The sequence below is a fragment of the Anser anser genome (genome assembly GCF_964211835.1).
Source record: "Anser anser genome assembly, chromosome: 22".
NCBI lineage: Eukaryota > Metazoa > Chordata > Aves > Anseriformes > Anatidae > Anser > Anser anser.
The window spans coordinates 8,257,275-8,278,095 of NC_139743.1; the positions used below are offsets into that span (position 1 = coordinate 8,257,275).

The following is a 20,821-nucleotide window of genomic DNA, read 5'->3' on the forward strand; positions in this document are numbered from 1 at the left end:
CATCTTTGTTTACTCGTGGGGAAGAAAACAGGCAGTATTTTTCTTTAAGCAAAGTATGTGCCGTAAGAGTCCTACATTAAAGTTTACAGTGGTTTTACCTCCTCACCCCCACTAACATTGCTGGTTAGGTATCCCTTTCTACTCTTATTTGAAGGGAAATACCTATTTCATAGTTGTAAGCTCTTTCAAAAATGTTAATGGAAGCTATTAGTTGATCCTGGTATTAAAAGAAAAGCGTGTAAAACAGAGGAGGATACGAGAAGGTGAAACAACCATGAAAGCTACAACAGCAAAAAAGACAATGAAATAATTTGCCAAACTAAGTTTACCAGACTAAAAACCAAGCCCATTTAGCCAACTAAAGAGCTCTGAAGAGACCCCTATGCTAGCCGTGCATGCAATCACATGGATCTCTTTAATTTCCACCACTAATTGCAGTGGAAGAGCTTTGTTACAAAAACCAAACCAAATACTAAGAGAAGTCTCAGGTGGTTCAGAACAAACCCAGATCCATTCCTTTAGCATTATGCACTTGTATGATGTATTCTGTATGCAAACTAAATGTAATACTGGAAAAGGAAAGGCTGGAAGAAGGTATGGGGGAGAGGTAGAAGGAAATTCAGGAGCTTCACTCCCGAACAGCCTTGCCTGAAATGCGCTTGCTAATGCACAGCCTCTCCCATCCCACACCAGAAAAAGCCACAGCGACTGTGCCAGCAGGTAGGTGATCCCCCTGATGATCTTGTGCAGGTACCCCAAGGTCTCCCAGCAGCTTTGCCAGGGATAGGAACTGTGGCAGTGCCTCTGCAGAGCAGGTAATCATCTGCTTCGCATGTCCCGGAGGCTGCTTCTTACTGTGCAGGGGAAGCACCAGCCACAGCATAATATTTACCCATGGGACGGTAGAAACATCCCACACCTACGTCCCATTTTCCGTCCTTTAGCTGCTCTGCAAACACACAGCATTTCCATCCACCACAAAGACTTTCACAGAGCCAGAGCAATGTTGTGTCCTTAGTTAAAACAAGGATCAGGCCCTATCACAGCTGTTTAACGAAGACAGAAAACGAAATAGACCAACTTCAAACCCTGAAGAAGTCCTTTCAACACTTGGCATTAACTGGGAGATCGTTTAACTGCGGGGACGAATTTAGTTCCCTCTAGTTAATGACCCCATTTAACAGCTATCCCCTGTTGTATAGACAGTTCGCAATGTCCAAAGCTTCTGACAGATCTTTAGTGATGGCACTTGGGATGTGGTGCTAAAACTCCAGAGATAGCCTGCTCGGCTGGGTTGGACAGCTGCAAGCCAGGAAACTCTATACCTGCCAGCTCTAAGCTACTCCAAACAGCAGGGAGACACCTTCACCCTGCTGGAAAAGAGCTGATGGGGAGAAATTCCAAGGACAGAATGAGAAGGATCAACCCTGAATTCATAAAACAAAAAAACGTTCTCTAAAAGAGTCACAATTTAAAAGATGATCTCCCCGAGTTTCTGAAAACAACACCATATGTTGTTAAACTTGAACGTATTTATAAATCCGTCTTTTTTATTATGTTCTCTTTTTAAATAATATTTTGGATGCTGTACTTTGTTCTGCTGAGACATAGATGAATCTCCATAGCCACTCCAGTTTTGAGATTAGATCACGCAGACATTTCAGCAGCTTATGAGCTAATACTTGCACAAGTAAGCTCTCTAAATCCAGGCAATTAGGACTAAAAAACACCTCGATTTCTAAAAATCTCTTCTCCATCATCTTTTCTATCTCTTCTCATGTAATTGCTAGCCAACTAGTCTCTGGTGGACAGAAATATATCTACAGTATCAACCACGGTGACATCTCTTCACAACAGAGAGGTGCTGGTGGTCAGGCACCGTCGGGCACCATCGCAGAGGTCTCTGTCTCAGCCACAAGAAAAAGGGTTTCATTAGAGCCACACAAATAAAAAGCTACCAGTCTAGGATCACATTGAAACACAAACTGTTCACGAAAATTAAGCTTTAAACTACTTTAATATAATGTGCTTTTAAATGTTTACAGTTAAGGCATAATTGAATTTGACTCATGTTGGCCCTGATCCAACTACGATTTAATTGACTTCAGTGGGAGTTGGATTGGGCTCTAAGTCATTTTAACTAAAATAATACATCAATTGTTCCTCACCCACTTCATCAAACGCCTCCCCATCATTTATGATTGCTCTGTAATTTATTGCAACAAGGCAAAACCAACCCTTCTAGCTTTTGGCATGGTTTCCTGTCCCTCAGTGGAGAATCTCACAACCATCGAGCAACCTAAAACAAATTTGCTTACGGAAAGCGTAAGAGCACAACAAACAGCAAACAGCAGAGAGCTGAACTGCCTAGTATTGCCCTCTGCTGTTACAGAAACCTTCAAATATCAGCTCCTCCACTATTTAGTCACCAGAGGAACAAAATGAACTACTAGCATAGCTGTCAAGAGAAGGTTTTGAAGAAAACAGACAGAAGGGCAAAACCTAATGTGTTCACAAACACATGCAAACATTTTGTGGCCAAAAAAAACCACCACACAAAAACATTTGGTTCAGACTTTTCACCATCGTATTGTATCAATTATTACATTACTTGTTTCCTGCTTCAGGGGGATTTGTTCGTATTTTTCTTCTTTTTCCTCTGAGCCGCAAGAGTAAAATTGAGCCCAAGCACTAGGCCCTCCTAAATACGTACAGTGCGATGCAATTACTTGCCCGTGATACGTGCTGCAGGCAAGTACTTACTGTAAGAAGTACCACCGCTGCTAATTTTGCTTCAAAGATGACAGATTAACCTGTCACAGAATACCCTGTTTAAGTAACCACAAACACATCACACGCGTTTCTCTGTCTTGTAAAAGAGGAGATGCTTTTATTAAGGCTTCAACCCTTGTGTGCTTACACAACAGCGTTCTGGTTTTCAACGTACGCATGTAGGCAGCTGGATACTAGATGTGGCAGCAGGCACCTGCACACGCAAAGCTACGGGGACCTGTTCTTGCTTCAACGCTTGTTCTGAAGATGCCTATTAAAGTTTACTTCTGGTGAAATCCAACTTCCATGGGTTAAATCCTAGTTAAAAAAAGTATCAGGTAGAAAACTAGCCATTAACTATCCTGCAACTTGTAAGATAATCATTAGCAGAAATATCCAGAGCCAAACAGTGAGCAAATGTTTAAAGATGACTTACATTGAAAACTCTCCCTTGTTTTGAAAGAAAAATCCATAGAATGAGTAGAAAGATTATCTGAGTTATAGAGCAAATACAAACATTTCTAGTTCAAATCCTTCCTTGCATGAGTAGTCCTGTTGAAATCAGCCAACTAACTACATGAATAAAAACCACTGGCATGTTTAAGAATTTACAAGATAAGACCTGAATGCGCACATCCAAACACATTTTAAGGTCATCGTAAGGTTGTTGCTCTGAATATCACAGAAAAAAATAGCATATGTACAAATTTTCTATAATTGCATTATTAATAGGAATTTTATTTAAGAAGTTCTGGAAAGCTGATCTCTTTTTTCCTGCTTTAAAACACACACACAAAAAGATTGTCTAGGAGTTGTTGATTAAGGGTGTCGTTCTTTCAGTTTGTGTGTTTTAGATAGTCCAAATAATTTCCAGAAGTAAATACTGATGAAGACATAAGTTCAATCAGAAGTCTTACACTTGGGAAAAGACAGACTTGACCTACCAAGCTCTCATCATGTATGCCAGGATATTCTTTTAGAAAGTGTCTTGTTTTTCCTGATAGTCATTTTTTCTTACTGAACTATAAATATTTATGCTCTACAAGAATTGGCAACTCCGGATAGGTATGCACAGACTGCTCAAAAAGGAAATAAAAGATGATGATGACGATGATGATGATTATTATTTTTTAAAGGAAGAGATGCTGGACTGCCATTCCATGTATCACACTTCAGAGAGATTTTACACAGACGACTGGTTGGTGCTACCACCTTCAGCCACCTTCAATAATTCTCACCAGGTGGCTGAGAGCAGAGTCAAGCCCCTAGCACCCTCACGGCACACGTCCTACCAGCATCACCCAGAGTGCAGGACTTAGTGCCACAGATGGGCTGGCTGCAGTTGAAGGAGATTTTAACACCAATGTGGGAGTCCACGTTAGGGAGGCTGGAAGGAGTATTTGGGTAGGGGCTATTCTTCACCCTCCCTTTTAGTTACTGTAATTGGTCTCGGTGCTGAGTATCCGAACACCTGCCTGAAATATCTGCAATCGGTAACTTGGTGTTCTTCCGAGCTGTCTTCTGGCCAAGAGAAATGAGAAAAAAGAAGCCAAGAATCAGTCAAAATGTAAAGTTACATGAGAGAAAGATGGAAAATATTAAGCATTTACTGTGTTAGCCAGGTCCTGACACCAAATCTATATATATTTTTAAAGATGTCATTAAAATGTAGCTTGGGGAATTTCACATCACTCAACAAGGGCTAGAAGCTTCTCAGCATCTCAGATTCTCCCAGAGCACTCGAACACAAGAATTAATAGATAACTGGGGGGAAGAGAAATCCATCTCCAATATTCCCCTGGATGATAATATTTATATGACCTCACAATTTATTGCTGCTAAGCTACTCCGAAACTCTCACATATGTCTCGTCCCTGCTATCAGCGGTGGGAGCGATCAGACACGACATTGCACAGAAACACTTCCTAACAGAGAAGGAAAAACCAATGCAAACAGAGGACATTTTCCTCTATAAATCCATGTGAGCAGACACTGTTGTGCCCACCTGCAGGAGACCTAACTTGGTCTGTCTCACCCAAGCAGTGCAACGCTGTGCTCTTCTCCCTGCCAAGACAAAGCATCCATCGGTCACCCACTGCTCAGCTCCCACGAGCTTGTTCTTGAGACTCAGCTCACTTATGGACTTTGTCTTGACTTACTTACACAAATACACCTGAGATCACAAAACAGGTTCCTAAGCTTTCCAAGGAACTATTCTTCCACAGCAAACGAAGCTTGTGTTAATATGTTCTGGCTTCTGCAGTCCAGCTGGAGCAATTCTTAAATAGAACCGACTGAAAATGTTCAGTCATAACTTCCTCCGGTCAAAAATATATTAAAGGAAAAAGAAAGAAAAATCTTGCAATACAGAAAGTAGCTTCATTGCTTTGCCAAACATCTTTTTAAAAAAGTGTTAGGAAGTTTCACTTTAGGCTTTAGAAAGTATGTTTTCAATATTTTATTCCAGATGAATTATTTGATCTGTTTCCCCCCCCACTTTTTAGGCTTTGAACTTGCCAGAATAAACTCTTAAACATTTTGTTTCATTCTGAACTGAAAAGGTCAAGTGATTATTATTTTTTCTATCTACCATCAAACCAAAATACCACCCATTTTTCTCACTAATCCTTGCATTTCCACTACAAAGTGTAGAAATTTTGTACATGGTCTGCAAAGCCTGAGAGCCGCAGTCACGGCTCACTGGATAAGGTATCAAGGGAAAGAGCATAAGAAATAGAGCATCAGAATCAAGAAAAGAAAATCATTGGAGCAACAGTGAGCAAGAGCAGAGATAGGTTACTCCCTAACAAAGTAAATGCCAGCACTGGGCTAAGAAACAACTCGAGCAAGCATATCAAGCAAGTTGTCTACGGGGACCGGTTCCTGCCGTAAAGATAGTTCCAGATGATCGGCTCTGCCGTGTACAATTCCAGGCAAACCTTCACTTGCAAGTCTGTGCTGAGGGCATGGAAGCAACTTAAAGCCAGAAAGCCAGAGATTTCTTTGGTCAGCCAGACCTGCTTGGTATGTTCTTAGCAGCATTTAAACACTAAACCCTTTCTGAGGGAGTATCTACGTCCCAACCACCATGCCACCAAGGTTATAACAGCGCGAGCTCTCCCTTCACCATGCTCTTCACTGGAAGATAAATGTAATTAGCAAGCCAAGTAAACAGAAGGGAAAAAAGGCTCCTCAGCTACTGCGCTGCTGCCCATAGTGAGTAGACAGGGAACTTCACACTACTCACTGCCTCAGTACAACTCCACATACTTTTTTCCCAGTCTCCCCAAGAAAGATTCTGCCTCTGTTCATGCCCATCTGCTACTGAAGGCAGCAACGCAGGTGGGACGTTTATTCTACAAGGCTTCCTTTTCCTGCACATAACACCAACAAGTTGAATAAGTTATAAAAAGAATAAATCACAACAACTTGAGAGCCGTGGCACTAGATTTGCATCGCACGGTTGCTGTGAGCAGGATCTGAACTGAGGTCAGCAGGCTCTTTATAAATCTACAGAATTTAAACCTAAACCAACGCGCAGATGGATTTAAACTGCACTCAGCGTAAGCTGTGAGGCTTTAGAAAATAAGGTGTAGGTGTCAATTTTCCCAGTGGAATCCCACATTCATTAATACCTTCTATTATAGCATTCCTCCGCAATGCTTATTCATACTTAACCACAACCACAATGCTGATTACTTTCCACAGTAGGCTTTATTGCAATCACTGGGGTGTGATTTTCTGTTTTGTTCCTTGCAATTTTGCCTTTCATTAATATATTTTATTCAAGATTAACACCACTGAGATACAGACAGCGAAATTCTGTCTTGATTGCAGATTTTTAAGTAACTCAGCATTTAAACTACTTTAGAGCCAGATTTCTGTGTTCAATCTAAGTGAGACCTCTTTTCAAATTCAGACTCTTCTCTGGTTTTGCTTCACTTCTGAAATACCACCTCTAATATTGGATATAATCTGACTGAGAGGATTGACAGACTCATCTCCAAATATATGGTTATTATTAGTCAGCTCATATGCCACTTTTTTGGCATTTCTGAACTATATTTTCTGCTAAAGACATCAAAACATGTAAAAACCAAGGCAGACGTCCTGAAAAATGCCAAGCGCTTTAAAATTAAATTTTGTGCTTAAGCTTCAGCCCTTACAGATGAATCCACTTGCCAAGTCAACAGCATTTGGTCAGTTTACCTCGGCTCTGAGGCTGGTATGAGATTGGCATTCAGCGTGATTGCTGTACAAGGACTTTTTTTTTTTGTAGGGCTGAAACCGACAGGAAGTTTTCTGGCTGAGAATTTTAACCAAACTTGAACTTACCTCCTAGCGGAGCAGGGAGACAGTCCTGCAGAGAATGTGACGACAAATTCTGACTTTTCTAGGTTTCCCAAGGAGTGCTCTGAGACACCAGCATAAACACAACTGAGTTTTCTAGGATCCGTATTCAGTAATGTTGTCTCTGAATTATCTTACATTCCTTAATAATACTTAGTAGTTTACCTAATACTGGATCAGAGGCACCTACAGAAACACCACTTCATACTTCTCAGTATTTATTTTTATTTTGTCCTTACTTTTTGCTATTAAACTGCAGAATTAAACTGATCTCTGTAAACTAAACCAAATAATTCATTTTTTTAAATATTTTTTTCATGAGTTCACACAAAAGAATCAGAAAAAAATTACAAAAAAACAGTACTGCAGCAGTGTAGATTCCCACATAGATACTTGCAGCTTTGCAATTTAAGTCGGCACCTATTGCTCTTTGCTGGTGGATTAAAAAAGATATTCATTGTGGCCTGCTTCCCTTGACAAGCACATTTCGGGACACAGGACTTTAAGGGACCTCCTGGGTCATCAAATCCCAGTTTCTGCCACCATATGCACCCATTTCGGGCAGCTAGGTCAGAAAGCTCTTTGGAGCAGCCACGCCACATCCAACAAGATAAAGACTCTTTCCAACTCCTTGCAATAACGAACGTAGGTCTGCCGGCAGAAACGTCGCGCTACGCTGGGGATGGCCCCAGTGGAGACGCAGCCCTGCCGGGAGGCTTGGCACGCTCAGGTGCGAGATCGCCTGGTAGAAGATACACCCACAACTCTGTATTTGTTTAACTGCATTAATCCAGCTGTTAGGTTTCATATATTGTGCTTTGGAGCGGCTGGCATCTCATTTTTCCCTGCACTCAGATGTACACTACATTGATTCCCTTTTCCTTTCCCAGCTCTCTCCCAGGAGCCCCGTAACAAAATCTGTTCAATTTAAAGAAAAAAGGTGCAGCAAAGTATTTCAGCAAGAGAAATGCCTTCCATCACAATTTTAAGTAATGTCCCAGAGCAAATTCAAACCTTACCCATATCAAGGCCTTTTCAAACAGAATCAGAAGGACTCTCTCTGTTTTGAGGTCACTCATATTAAGCCCGAGTTGTTTTTAAGACGCAGTAAAGGTACTTTCTCACCATGATTTCCTAAACAGGTTGACAAGACTGATTGAAGATCAAGAATATCTATGCTCACACTTTACCGCACGAGCAGTGATTTCCCACAGGTCCCAGTGTCTAGCGGTAACACTTAATTTAGTCCAGAGAGCAAAAAAAAAATCAAATATATCACGATAATGGCATCTCTTTGCGATAAGCAGTTCCCATTTTCATCCTAAGATAAAACAACAGAAGACAAAGGAACTGGAAAATAAGAATTCAAGTTTTGAAGAATTCTATACTACATATCTACATCCATTAAAACCCTGATTGTACAAATACAAAACAAGGTCTTATTCTCCACCACCCCTAAATAAATAAACACCAAAATAATGACTTCAGGGAAGCAAGACACAATTACTACTTTGTTTTTTAAGAGGAACTTGTTTCACGGACTAGCAAGCAGAGTAGTAAATTTTCAAAAAGATGTAGACAAACCAGGAAAATTAGGGCTATGTCCACTCAGTGAATGTGTGGCACTTTTAAATACATGTGGAGCAGTACAATATCCTTCAATGCAACTCCTCTTACACAAATGTAAGTATAAGTATCGAAGTAGCTAATTCTCTAAGAAGAGAAGTAAAACCACGCTAATATGAATGCTTCAGTTGTAAAACCATGTTCATACAAGGTATTGTACTAGCATGGCTACTGTAGCAGACAAAAAGAGGTGCAGTCCTACCTTAGATACGCACCAGTAAAAAGCCTTGGTGTAGAGTGGATCTAAATTATCCTGATGCTCACTGGGGTTTAACTTGTAAATCACCAAGATACTTTCAAATTTGAGATTTATTTATTTTTTTATGAGCTCCGGAACTTGTCCTCCAGAACGGGTCCTCACAGGAAGCATAGACAACAACTAATTTACGCTACCAACTTTGCTAAAATAAATTGAAGTTTCATAACAAGCTCTCTCGAAAAGGGCAATGTGATTCTTTTTAATCCAGCATCTCAGTTCATTTGGATAGTTTAGAAAGGACATTCAAAACCAATATTGTTCATTATTAATAAACAATGTCACCAATTCCAATATCACCAGGAACACCACATAACTTTCCCCCTGCCAGGCTATAACCACTCTATCTTTTATTTTTCAATAGATTTTAGTTACTTTGACAAATCTGAAACTTTTCCAGTTTGACCTCATAACATCACACACTGACAGTGTCCTTTGATTCTTTATTGTGCTCACAACTACAAATAAGACAATTGGGTTTTGAACTTCACACTAAGCCAAGACTTAAAAAAGTAAAATATAAAAATAATAATAATAAAAAAATCCAGGAAACAAAACAGAATCGGTATAGGCTCTCCTACAAATATATGTAAAGTGTTTAAAGTTAAGAAATTATATAAAGATTCTTTGAAAAGTGATTCCTACGGGACTCTACTCAGTCAGAAAGCAAGCCCGAGGTTTCTAAAGCCTTAAGAAGTCACTACACTGAACCAGGCACAGTATATATTAATGCTGTAACCATTACTTAGACAAGTTAAATAGGACATATGAAAAGCCAATAAATAATTAAATATCATGAAACAGAATAAATAATGTTTTCACTGTCAAAGTCAAAAATCAAAGAGATATTAACCACCATCTGAAAATACTTCCACTTAAATACTTAATGAGCTGTTTATTGATCATAATGTCTGTGAACCTGGACAAGCATTTTGTAACAGATTCGGTATGAATACAGCCTTCTTGTTTATCTGGCTCAGTAAATGCCACGATACTTATTCATACACCAAATTTAAGCTAATGATGGATCTTTTTTACAGGGAATTGCATTTTTCTTTCCAGAAAAGTTTGTTTGGGGCTTGTTCCAAGCTCTTCGCAATGGGAATCTTCCCCACGAGATTGCTGAGCTTTGCACTAGACCTGAACGCTCCTCATAACTAAAATGTCAATCTTCGACCTGACAATGCATGGGGAGAGCCCCGAACACTTCTTCCACCCCCCATCCCACTCTACTCAACAGCTTTGCTTTGTGCCAATTCAGCTACACAAGCTTAAATATTTAATCTTTGATCACAGCCAAAAGAGAAAAATATTTTCCATTTTGTTACTAATGTTTTTCAAAGCTCTTCACTTAACAAGGGATGTCGTTAAACACACGTGCTGTACAACATCTTATATCCTTCAGCTTTAAAAAAATTACAAAGCATGTCAGACTTTTCTGACTTCATCCTAGATGAAAGAACTATCAATTCTTTAGCCTAGGAAAAAGCCTACGATTTTGAGTCCTGAACCAAGAAAAAGCCATGCTGCTGAAGAGCAGTTCAGCTGAAGTGAACTAGTTACTCATTACTGCTTCAAACATGTCCCAGGTCTCTGCTAGGACCACACTGGCAAAATAAATTTCTGTGATTTAGATTCAGGTTCATTTATTTTAGACAGCAAAGAGAATAAGACCTCACTGCTTTCCCAATTAATTCAAGAGACAAAGGAAACTCAAGCAGTAAGTTAAATGCTATAGCATGGTATTTCTTCAGTCTTTACTTCTAAGTAGTTTTTTTTTTAAACAGATTTGTGTTGGGTATTTTTCAAATTCTTTTATATTTAGATTTTTTTGTGCTCTTCTCCATTTCTTAGACAATGACAGAATTTCCTCTCTTTAATAATAATAATAAAATTCCATTACCTAATACATATAGGAATTTAATAGTACCTATCAGCCTTAGAAGGCTCACAATTTGGAAGCATGGACTTAGGTAGCCATTTCTTTTATAGCTTTAATCCCACAAACAAATCTCTTTCTGTACTCCGCTTCTCAATCACCGCAACTCCATGAAGCTTATTTCATTAGAAGCAGATATTCACATTCCACCCTGACACAGGGACAGGCCAGAGCTTGGGCTAGAAACACAGTCTTGAGGGCAAATTCATTAAAGATCCCAGGCACAAAGAGAAGTAAGGCTTTAATTCAGCAGTTACCACAAGAGCCATGCTAGCATCACTCAGAATCCACCGCTAAGTTATCTGAAGATCATTAATGACTATTTAATGAATATATATTAGTCTTGCAAATCCAATGCATGCTATACCTGACACAGAACCACATATTCAAAGAATTTATCTCCCCCCCCCAAGGGTGGTGAGAGTTGAAACAGCTGCTGGGAAGCACCCCACTCCTTAAAAAACCACATTCAAACCATTGTTTGATACTAAGTTCATCATACATGCTTCTGGATGTTGGTAAATGTTCGGCTTATGTTCCTCCTGGGTGCTACAAGAAGCTTTCTTTTCTAATGCTCCCTCTTGCTGTACAGCAGGCTGTTCTAACCAGGAGGAGGGGAAAGTCTCCCCCTTCCTGGCCGCGGAGGTCTGTGGCAGGCATGCCGCTGACTCCGATACGAGCAGAATTGGGCCCCCCACACGTAACTGCGAGCTGCAACACACTGAACCCGTCTGAGATTTTCATGCCTATTTCGGCCAAACCCGGAATTTCACTGTCTACACAGTAGCGAGGGATCAGTGCTGAAAAATTCCATTGTCAGCAATATCTTGATTAACAACCAGCTCTTCTTACATAAAAATACGGCAGCGATTAGTTAGAGAAAGCAATGAACGTCACACACAAATCAATAGGAAAAAATAAATTTTGAACACGGCTCACACTATTCATGTAACTTCTTTTGAAAAGCTGGCCATCCCGGGACTTAATTGTCATTTGGCTTTCTAATCAAATTTGGTTCTTTAATTAGCTACATTTGCAAAATAAATATTGAGGTTGGAGAAAGACCAAGGGATTACTCTACTGATCAAACTCTTAGCAACCTACAAGCGGGTTTTATATTAGTGCAGCTTCACTAAGACCTGGAAAGTTCCTTCTTATTTATACTTGCCTAAGCACAGGAGGAAAAAAAAAAAACCGAAGTGGTGTAGGGCTTGAAATTTTAAGCACAACATCACACAAATGCAAAATGAACTTCCAGTAATAGGAAGAATAAAAATTCGTGACCTTGAAACATATTACTTAACTAAGAATTAAACTTTTCAAAATATTTTTGCACAGTTAGGATTCCTTGGATAGTGTATTTGTGAATTTCACTTTCATCACCCAAGTCACTGAAGACATTAGGTGTCCCCACTGCAGGTGTGGCATCCTGGGAAGAACGTAAATCTGGAAAACTACCTGCTTCACCAACAAACTGGTTCGTTTCCTTTGTTTAAAATCTGGAATGCATTATAGGAATGACATTTTTATTTTGAACACGGATTGTAAAGGCTCACGTTAGACCAGTCCATTTGTGACATTTACTAACGCCCGCGGCCAAGCCCCCATTGCTCCCGCGGACGCGTTGTATCAGCGGGATGTGTGCGGGGCAGAGATGCGGTTGCGTGCACCTATTTGTAGCGCCAGGTCCGGCACCCAACAGAAGCGCTTCCACACCGAGAAACAGCCCGACTTCTTTCAAAGGCAGCGAGAACCTCGGCCTGAAAAAGCCGAGGGAGTCGCTTTTCCCCTGCTGCCGGCTCCCTGCCCTCCCTTTGTAGGCGCAGCGCCGGCAGCGAAGAGCCCCGGGCGAGCACCGCGGCGCTCAGGGCGCACCCGGGGGGCTTCGGCCGCCGCCCCCCCGCTGCGCCCAGCCCCGGGGCATCGCTGCTGAGCCCCGCACGGACAGAGGGGGGGGCCCTGGAGGCCCAGCGCCGGCACCCCCCGCCCCGGGAGGAGCAGCAGCAGCAGCAGCAAACCCTCCTGGGGGGCAGGATGGGGTGGGGGGTCCCGAGGGGCTGGATGGGGTGGGGGGTCCCGAGGGGCAGGGGACTGGACGGGGTGGGGGCTGGATGGGGTGGGGGTCCCTCTCCAGCCGCCTCCTGGCCCCCCGGGACGAGCGGGTCGGGCTCCCCACGGCCCCCCCCCCCCCCCCCCGCAGAGCCGCCTTACCCGCGCAGGAGTGCAGCGGCTTGGGCCGGACCAGGAGGGACGGACAGACGGAATAGAGGGAAAGTTTCTCGAAGTAGTCGCACGTCTCCTTGGAGAGGATCTCGTCGATCATGAAGGTCTTGTAGCGCCTCCTGCCTGCCTTGGCGCGGCCGGGAGCGGCGAGCCGGGGCTGCGGCTGGCAGTGCATGGCCCCGGGGCTGCGGGGGGCTGCCAGAGCCGGGGCTGCCAGAGCCGGGGGCGGCCGCTCATGGGCTCCCGGGACGGCTGCGGGGGGCTGCGGGGGGCTGCCGGGCGCTGCCCCCGCCGCCTGCTCCGCTGCGCGCTGCTCCGCTCCGCTGCGCTCCGCCGGCCCCGCGCCGCGCCCGGCCGCCCGCTATATAGCCCCGGCGCCGATAAGCATCTCGCCGCGGCCTTTTTGGGACGCTCCGGCTGTCAATCAGGGCGCCCGCTGCTCCCCGCCGAGCACCATTGTTACCCTGCGCCGGGCGGGGAGGATCCCGCCGCTCCTCTCCCCTCCCTGCGCTCTATTTTAAGATACCGGGGTGTGTGTGTGTGTGCGTTGTGTGTGTTTCTTCCCCCCCCCTTTTTTTTTTTGGGGCTCCTGGAAAGCGTCCAGGTTAGGCTTTTCTTCCCCCTCACCTCCCCTTTCTCCCTCCCCTGCGATTATTTAACGAAAGGAGGAAAAGTGCGGGCACCAGGCTGGGGGGAGCTCGGCCCCCGGGATGCGCGGACCCTGAAGCTCAGGGCCGGCGGCCGCGGCCACTTCCGAGCCCGGAGCCTTCCCCGGCGGCACCGAAGCTGCAAGGAAAAAAAAAAAAAAGAAGAAGAAGAAGAAAAAAAAAGACAAAATCCCAAACCCCTACGATCCGTAGGTGCCTCGCTGCAGCAAACGCTGCCTGCTCCGGAGCGGCGTTTTCGGTCCCGGGGTGATTTACAGGCAGACCGCCGCTGATCTCAGCCGGGTTTCTGCAAAAACGAGCTCCGGCACCTCTCCTGCTGAGGGCAGACCCCGGGGCACGGCGCTCCGAGGTTTCCCCGCTCCACCAAGGCCGCCTTCCCTTGCCGCCTGAGCCCCGTCTATTTTATTTTATTTTATTTTATTTTATTTTATTTTATTTTATTTTATTTTATTTTATTTTATTTTATCTTATCTTATCTTATCTTATTTTATTTTATTTATTTTTTCTTTCTCCCTGTGGGCTGCCCGCTGCAGGTCCCCGGCGGGCCGGGAGGATTCGCCCAGGCGGGGGTCGCAGCCCCGGCCCCCCCCCCCCCCCCCCGCATCCCTCCGGGTTTAGCCCCGGCCCGCCGGGCACCTTGCTCGGGGAAGGGCGGATCGGGAGGACCCGGCCGCAATTACAAGTGGCCGCAAACGTTAAGCAGGTAAAGAGGCTCCTTATGGAGACGTGCCACCCCCAAAACATTGCTTGTAGGCTCCACGCAGGGATTTAAATACGAGCCACCAAACGTTAGCAGCCCCAGGTTAGCTTCTGTGCTTCGGTGAGCAGCAAACTCCCACCGAGACGTTAGCAAACTGAATCTGCTTTCACGGAAGAAAACCATCTCGCACTCTCATGTATAATTGGAGCAACTTTTTTTGCTTATCTATATTTAAAAAAAAATCTATAAGCTGCCTCTATTTTTTTTTTGTTTTCACAAACAGTGTTTTCTTTTCGTTACAAGTATCATTTGGCTTTAAACTTCATAGATACTTGCGGATTTGGAGAGCCCCAAAAACAAAAATAGGCACTCGCATTGTCTGAGCGCTGTCAACACTGGAAGACAGACACAAGGAAATACAATACTTCTGACATATCCTTTGAACTTTTTTCTTAAAAACTCATTACGTGGTTTTAAAAAATCACAGCACAGCAAATTGTATTAAAACAAGGATAAAACATTTTGCTTATTAAACCATTAGAAGAGCACTCTCGCTTAAAATAAATTGTTTGGAAACTTTTATTTTTTATTTTGAGAAACTAAGACATTCCTTCTAACAGGAATTTAACAAGAATGATAGCAACAACCAAGGAGTTCAAGTTCAAGTCTCTCCCCCGATGATATAACTATTTTAAAATTACTTAAACTGTTGCTTTAATTCCTAAACAAACTACAAATATTTAAAGAGATTTGCTGACTACATTATGCATGTAGTTTTATGAACCCTCGCTTAATTCAAACATAAAACAGATTTTAGGAGCACACTTTCTTTTCCACTTCCTCAGACAGTTATTTTTTCAAGGAAACAAAATAATTACCAATAACATTAACTCAAGCAACCACTGCTTGCTAATAATTATTGCAAAGAATATTTCTGAAAAAATATCCAAACCAAGCAAGTGATTTAAATCCCAAACCAGCCAAATACAGCAGCAAACAGCATTTTGCTCCACTGTGCTTCCTCGGTGCCTGCGGGCAGTAGCTGCAGCCCCTTTCCCCCCCTCCAAATTCACTGCTCATTTACTGGTTTCACAAAACCCGACAAAACCCAGCAGAGAAAAGTTTCCTAAGCTGAGAGCAGAATACAAGTGCCGCAAATCGAGGGGTCTTCCACGAGCCCAGCTCGATCCAGCCCAGAAATGAAATGGGGAAGAAACCATCGGCTCGCCTAAGTCACTTACGCACAACTGACCGCAAGACAAGGGTCTCTGCTTGTCTTTTAAAGCTCATTTCTTCCTCCCGTCTGAAAGGCTGGGCACCCAGGGACGTGGGGCTGGCACCTCTGCCTGGGCTCTAGAAACGCCGCTGCCCTTGCTGGAGCCCAGGGAGAGGGACTGGCAGGTGGGATTAGCGCACCCTGATACGTCCCCAGTATCTTTCTTACTTTTATTAATGAGTTTTTTTTTTTTAAACTTTATATTTTTTTAAAAAGTGGCCAGAGCAATACCGCGGGTTATATCATATGAAACACACACTGGCTGTCAATCAAAAAGGGGGTGCTTTGGTTAGGAATAATCAGGGGTTTTGTTTCCAACATTAATGAAGTGGCTGGAATAGCAAACATCTGCCAAGGGGACTCAAACCCCGAGCAGCTGTTGGAGCCCCCAGTACTCTTCCCATGTAGGACAGCCTTGCTGATAAGTACTTCTCCCTAAGGTTTCTCTAGCAGTTGAGAAATGGGGCCGTACGGGAGGGTAGAAAGCGAAAGGCATGTTAGGAAAGGTTTGGAGGGCAGACGACTTGACGTAGTTTGTGTGCATGAGCCCAGCACCTGCACTCCACAAATGGCAGCGTGAGAGCGTGTTTTGGGGATTGCTGCACATGCCCTTTTCCAAGAGGGAAGGGGGAGTTAATCCAAGGCAAGCGATCCTGCAAGTCACTGAGTGAAGCAGCTCTTTGTGCGTAAGGCCAGTACCAGAACCGAGGAGGGAAACAGCGCTGCCCCGAGCTTGTCAGCCAGCAGCGGGTCGGGCACGACGCCGGGCAGGGTGTTCGGCCCTCCGGCAGAGAACTGAAAGTAGAACCTCCAGGAGGCCCATCGCCTTTTCTGCTACGGCAGGAGACCTTCCGAACCAGGGTTTCTGGAGCGTTCTGGTGTTTTAATCCCAGCCCTGGTGCTACCAGGCACTCGCCGTGCAGGGCTGAAACCCCACTGGTGCCATGCACCTCGGGAAAATGATGAGGCTCTGTAGGGTGGGCTTGTTTCGTCCCAGCACAAACATCGTCAGAGGACGTGATTAAGGCTACAGGAACTAAGCCACTGCAGTACTGCTACGTTTGTTATTTAGGTAGTACTCAAGCCCCTGGCTCTGCTCAGGGTGCAGTTAGCCAGTTGTGATTTCTGTCTGTTTGTACATTGCCTGGCACACTGGGGTCATTTGTAGAAGGAGAGGAATTCTCTCTGATGGATTTTCAGTTCACCAGTTTTCCCATTTAAAGAAGAATTTAAAATGAAAAAAAACAATTTTTTTTCCTGTCCTTTCTGTCAATAAAGTGTCAAAGCCTTAAAGTATGTTGTTTCTTGTTCCAAATTTATTTTCCCTGTCTAAAGGGCAAAGATTATTTTCTCAATCCCCTGACCTTGCCATGTTTAATTGTTAGAAAATTATTTTTTCCAGTGAAATCCTTTGAACCACCTTTGAAAATACAGACACATACAGACATATCCAATCCTGTTAAATACCAGCACTCTGATCTGGAGTGTATGCCTTTGTCCTGCATGGTGTTGGGCTTGATACCTGATCCAGAATGGCAAAATTTGTTGTGTAAGATGAGGGAGGAACACTTGGGCCAGTTTCACTGTGTGTCCAGAGGCTTGTCCTCTCAGTACGAAGTGCCTCAGTGCATGGAAGATCTCAGCATCCACCCAACACAAGTAAAGAGGGTGTCTAATATCTGCCCGATGCCAGAGAATATGGAATCACCAAGAAACCTTTTTAAAACCAGGAGGGTGTAAAACCTCCCCATATGCACACAATTACGTAAACCCACACAGGTTTACAGAGCAGGGTCTCTCCCCCCCTCCTGGAAGGCCTCTGTAAAAGCAGGAGCATATCGGAGGGTGGAAGAGAAACCGAAGTGTTTGTTGACTCTGAACTTTACCTTGGCCCCTTTGCAGATGGCAAGATGATACAGCTGGGCACCGAAGTGTGCGATGTAATAGAAATTGCAAAGCGGAGAGGTAATTGCATAGGCTCACGCGCTCCATTGGCTTCGGGGAGGCTGTTGCTTCCAGCTTATCTTTACAAGCAAATTTCACTCCTGGCCTCAGTGACTGCAGACTAGGATTGCTCCAAGTCCAGCGGTTTCATTGAATTATTATTTTTTTTTCAGCTATGGAGCCAGTCCCAAATCCTCACAATTACTTTGCCTGTCACCTCTAAATCTGTCTGCAGCCTCTTTGAGTGTCTCTTTGAGTGTCAACAGACCACACTCGGAGCCAGGCCGACTCTCCTCCTAGTCCCCCTGCCTTGCTGTGATGCCGCAGTGTTTGTGTGGTCCAAACCAGCCCTGGCTTCACTAGCAAGTTTTGTTCCTTACGTGACAGACCTCGGCTTATGGCAACAACACCGCAACGTAGTCCTTGACTTCGTCAGAATAAACTGAGGTTTGAGTTACTTTCTTCCGTAAAATTACACTGATAGCTGAACCATCAACTGGGTCTCCTCCATTTCATATCTCGCTCTGCCTAATCTCCCTTGCTTACAGCCAACTTTTAATCATCTAGAAATCAAGTATAATAGTACTTTTCTCATGTGAGTGAAGACAGTGACTAGTCCCCCAGTCAGTTAAGATGCTGGGCTTTAAAGCACTAATACAGTTAATAGCTGTTGGTAGCAGGCACAGAATGCACAAGCTGGAAGGAACTCATCGCAGATTGTGCAGAAAGGAGATATGGATGTGGTCTCAGATCTACCTGCAGAGAAACTGAGGCAGAGGCTTCCTCTTTCAACCCCCAGGACAGCAGCCAGACCTTCTCAATCAACACCATATGTTCTCCAGGTCAAGAACAGTCTAAATCCCAATATTTTCCACCTGTGACCTCATTTTTTTCCCCCAAAACAACACTGAAGGATGTGAGAATGTATTGCTGTTTCCCCAGTTACCTCCTTGCAGGGACACACACCACCTGAACAGCTTCTCTTTTCCTAGGTCCTATTGCTACCAAAAATCAAACCAGGTTCTGCCATTGGTGGTTAGAGTGGTTTCCATGAGCTCACCAGGGGCATTGCCTTGCCATCATTCAGGGCACCAAAGAGCATGCCAAACCGGGTAGAATAAATCATTATGAACCCTGAAACAGACTCACTGACAGAACTGAAGGCACTTAGAGAGATGTTTACGGGGTGGCTCTGTTTTCTGGGTGTTGTATAGGTACCACGTACACCTGTGCTGATGCCAAGAAACATATGCCATCTTTCAGCAAGTGGGGATTTGTTTTTTCATGTTATAGCTAAGAGGCTAGAATCCGGACTTGTGAACTAGAGCCGAGGAGTTTGGGAGCGGCAATCAGGAATGTAAAGGAGCCTTCTGTGCCACCCTGAGCAGCAAAACACTTACGGGACTCGCTGTGGAGCAGAGGTAGCAGATCATACTGGTCATGGACAGGCCCCCACTGCTGAGGAAGGAAAAAATCCTGGAGAATATCACACAGGGCAACCATTCCTGCTACTGTCCTAAACAACATTTAAGCATGTGGTTTGGGCAAGACACGTGTGCCTGGTACCCCGTAGTACTTATCAGATATTAGTGGGACAATAGTGGTTTCCCCATGCATACATTTCTCTAGAGAACTCTGTTCTGCATATCCATCTGTTCATCACCCTACCTACATTGTTGTCCTTTCCACGATGCCAGTGAAAACCAAGACATCTATTTTAATGTGGCCAAGGTAACAAAAATTTCATTTAAACCACTTTTCTGCAGGAATCAGAGCCAACGGTAAGGGGAGGCATCTGATCTCATGAGAGTGTCAGTGTTTGGGACTGGAACGTCTTTAAAACACTCCCCTAGTTTTTGGCAGGTAGGCTTCCCAAATTTAACACTGCTTCACTCTTTAATCCATACTCCAGCCTAATTTGGGTGAGGATCCACATCTGAATGCTCAATGCTTCATCCAGCTTTGCCTAAGGCCAATTATTTTTGCACAAGCCTTGCTAAATCTCTGCCAAGCTGGATGTTAGTATGTTCAAAAATCAAAATATTTCCAACTCCTTCTATAAAAGGACCAGGATGTTTTGGCATTCTGTGACTGATGCTTTATTCATTATTCGCGAGGATTATATCTGTTTGTTTTCTTTCTTTTTCCTACAAGACAATTTACCTGAAAGCAGAGAAGAAAAAGAGATCTCAAACCAATAGACCAGAAGTATGTCTCCAGTCTCCATAGAGACACCAGAAAAACACTACGATCATGTGGGTTGTACACAAGAAGCCTATTCATACTGGAATGGGTGGTGTTCCAGGACGTTAAGTAATTTTGACAATCTGCCACTATCTCAGCCTGCAAGAAGCCCAGAGGGAGTTATTGATGCCATCGAGTGCTGATCTTTATAAATGGTTTCTAGACAGCCTTCTTCATTCTGGGCTCTGTGGGACCCCAAACCCAAACTGCAGATGGATCTCAGCACAGCCATTCAAAAGCAACCAGGGCCACCACCCCCAGAGAGCACCCAGGTGCTGTGTGTCCTACCCGGGCGGCTCAGGCTTCCCCTCCCAAGCAGGCTGCAGAGCCAGGAGCTGTCTGCAAGGAGCCCGGCTGTACAAAAGCCCAGGTCTCCCTTTTCACTTACCCAGGCAGCATGCTGTTGCAATCCACTGACAAAGAGACTTTCACTCGGTTAATACGAGGGCAAACAAGGAGGCACAAGGGCTCTGGGACTCAAGAAATAGCAGTGGATACCAGTATTTAGTGTAGCACGGCTGGGTCCTCAAGGTTCACAGGTAAGGCTGGGACTTTCATTGCCTATCACTAAGTGAAGGTAGGATCCTCAAGGAGCAAGAACTGACTATGCCTACAGATTTATTCCTTCTAAACAAGGAAAGAGCAAAACCTCACCAACAGTAAAAACCCTTTTCAGAGGTCCTGGCCAAATTTACCCTCCTGAGGTAGCCTGCTCGCAGGGAAATGGCTTGCTGTATGCATGGAAGGCCAGCAAAGACAGGGGCTGGTGCTTGAAACAGAGGCAATTCCTTCAATTTTCCCTCCAGTTATAAGTGCCTAATTT

General features: G+C 44.1%; 1 protein-coding gene across 1 annotated transcript in view; it reads right to left on the reverse strand.

Annotated features, from left to right (window-relative positions):
* The window catches only part of BARX2 (BARX homeobox 2), a 36,071-nt gene extending 22,355 nt beyond the window's left edge, over positions 1 to 13,716 (reverse strand). The window contains exon 1 of the mRNA XM_083808114.1: positions 13,155 to 13,716. Coding sequence (XP_083664240.1) covers positions 13,155 to 13,341 — 187 coding nt within the window. The 5' untranslated portion in view covers positions 13,342 to 13,716. The remainder of the gene's footprint in view (positions 1 to 13,154) is intronic.
* Between the last annotated feature and the right edge of the window lie 7,105 nt (positions 13,717 to 20,821).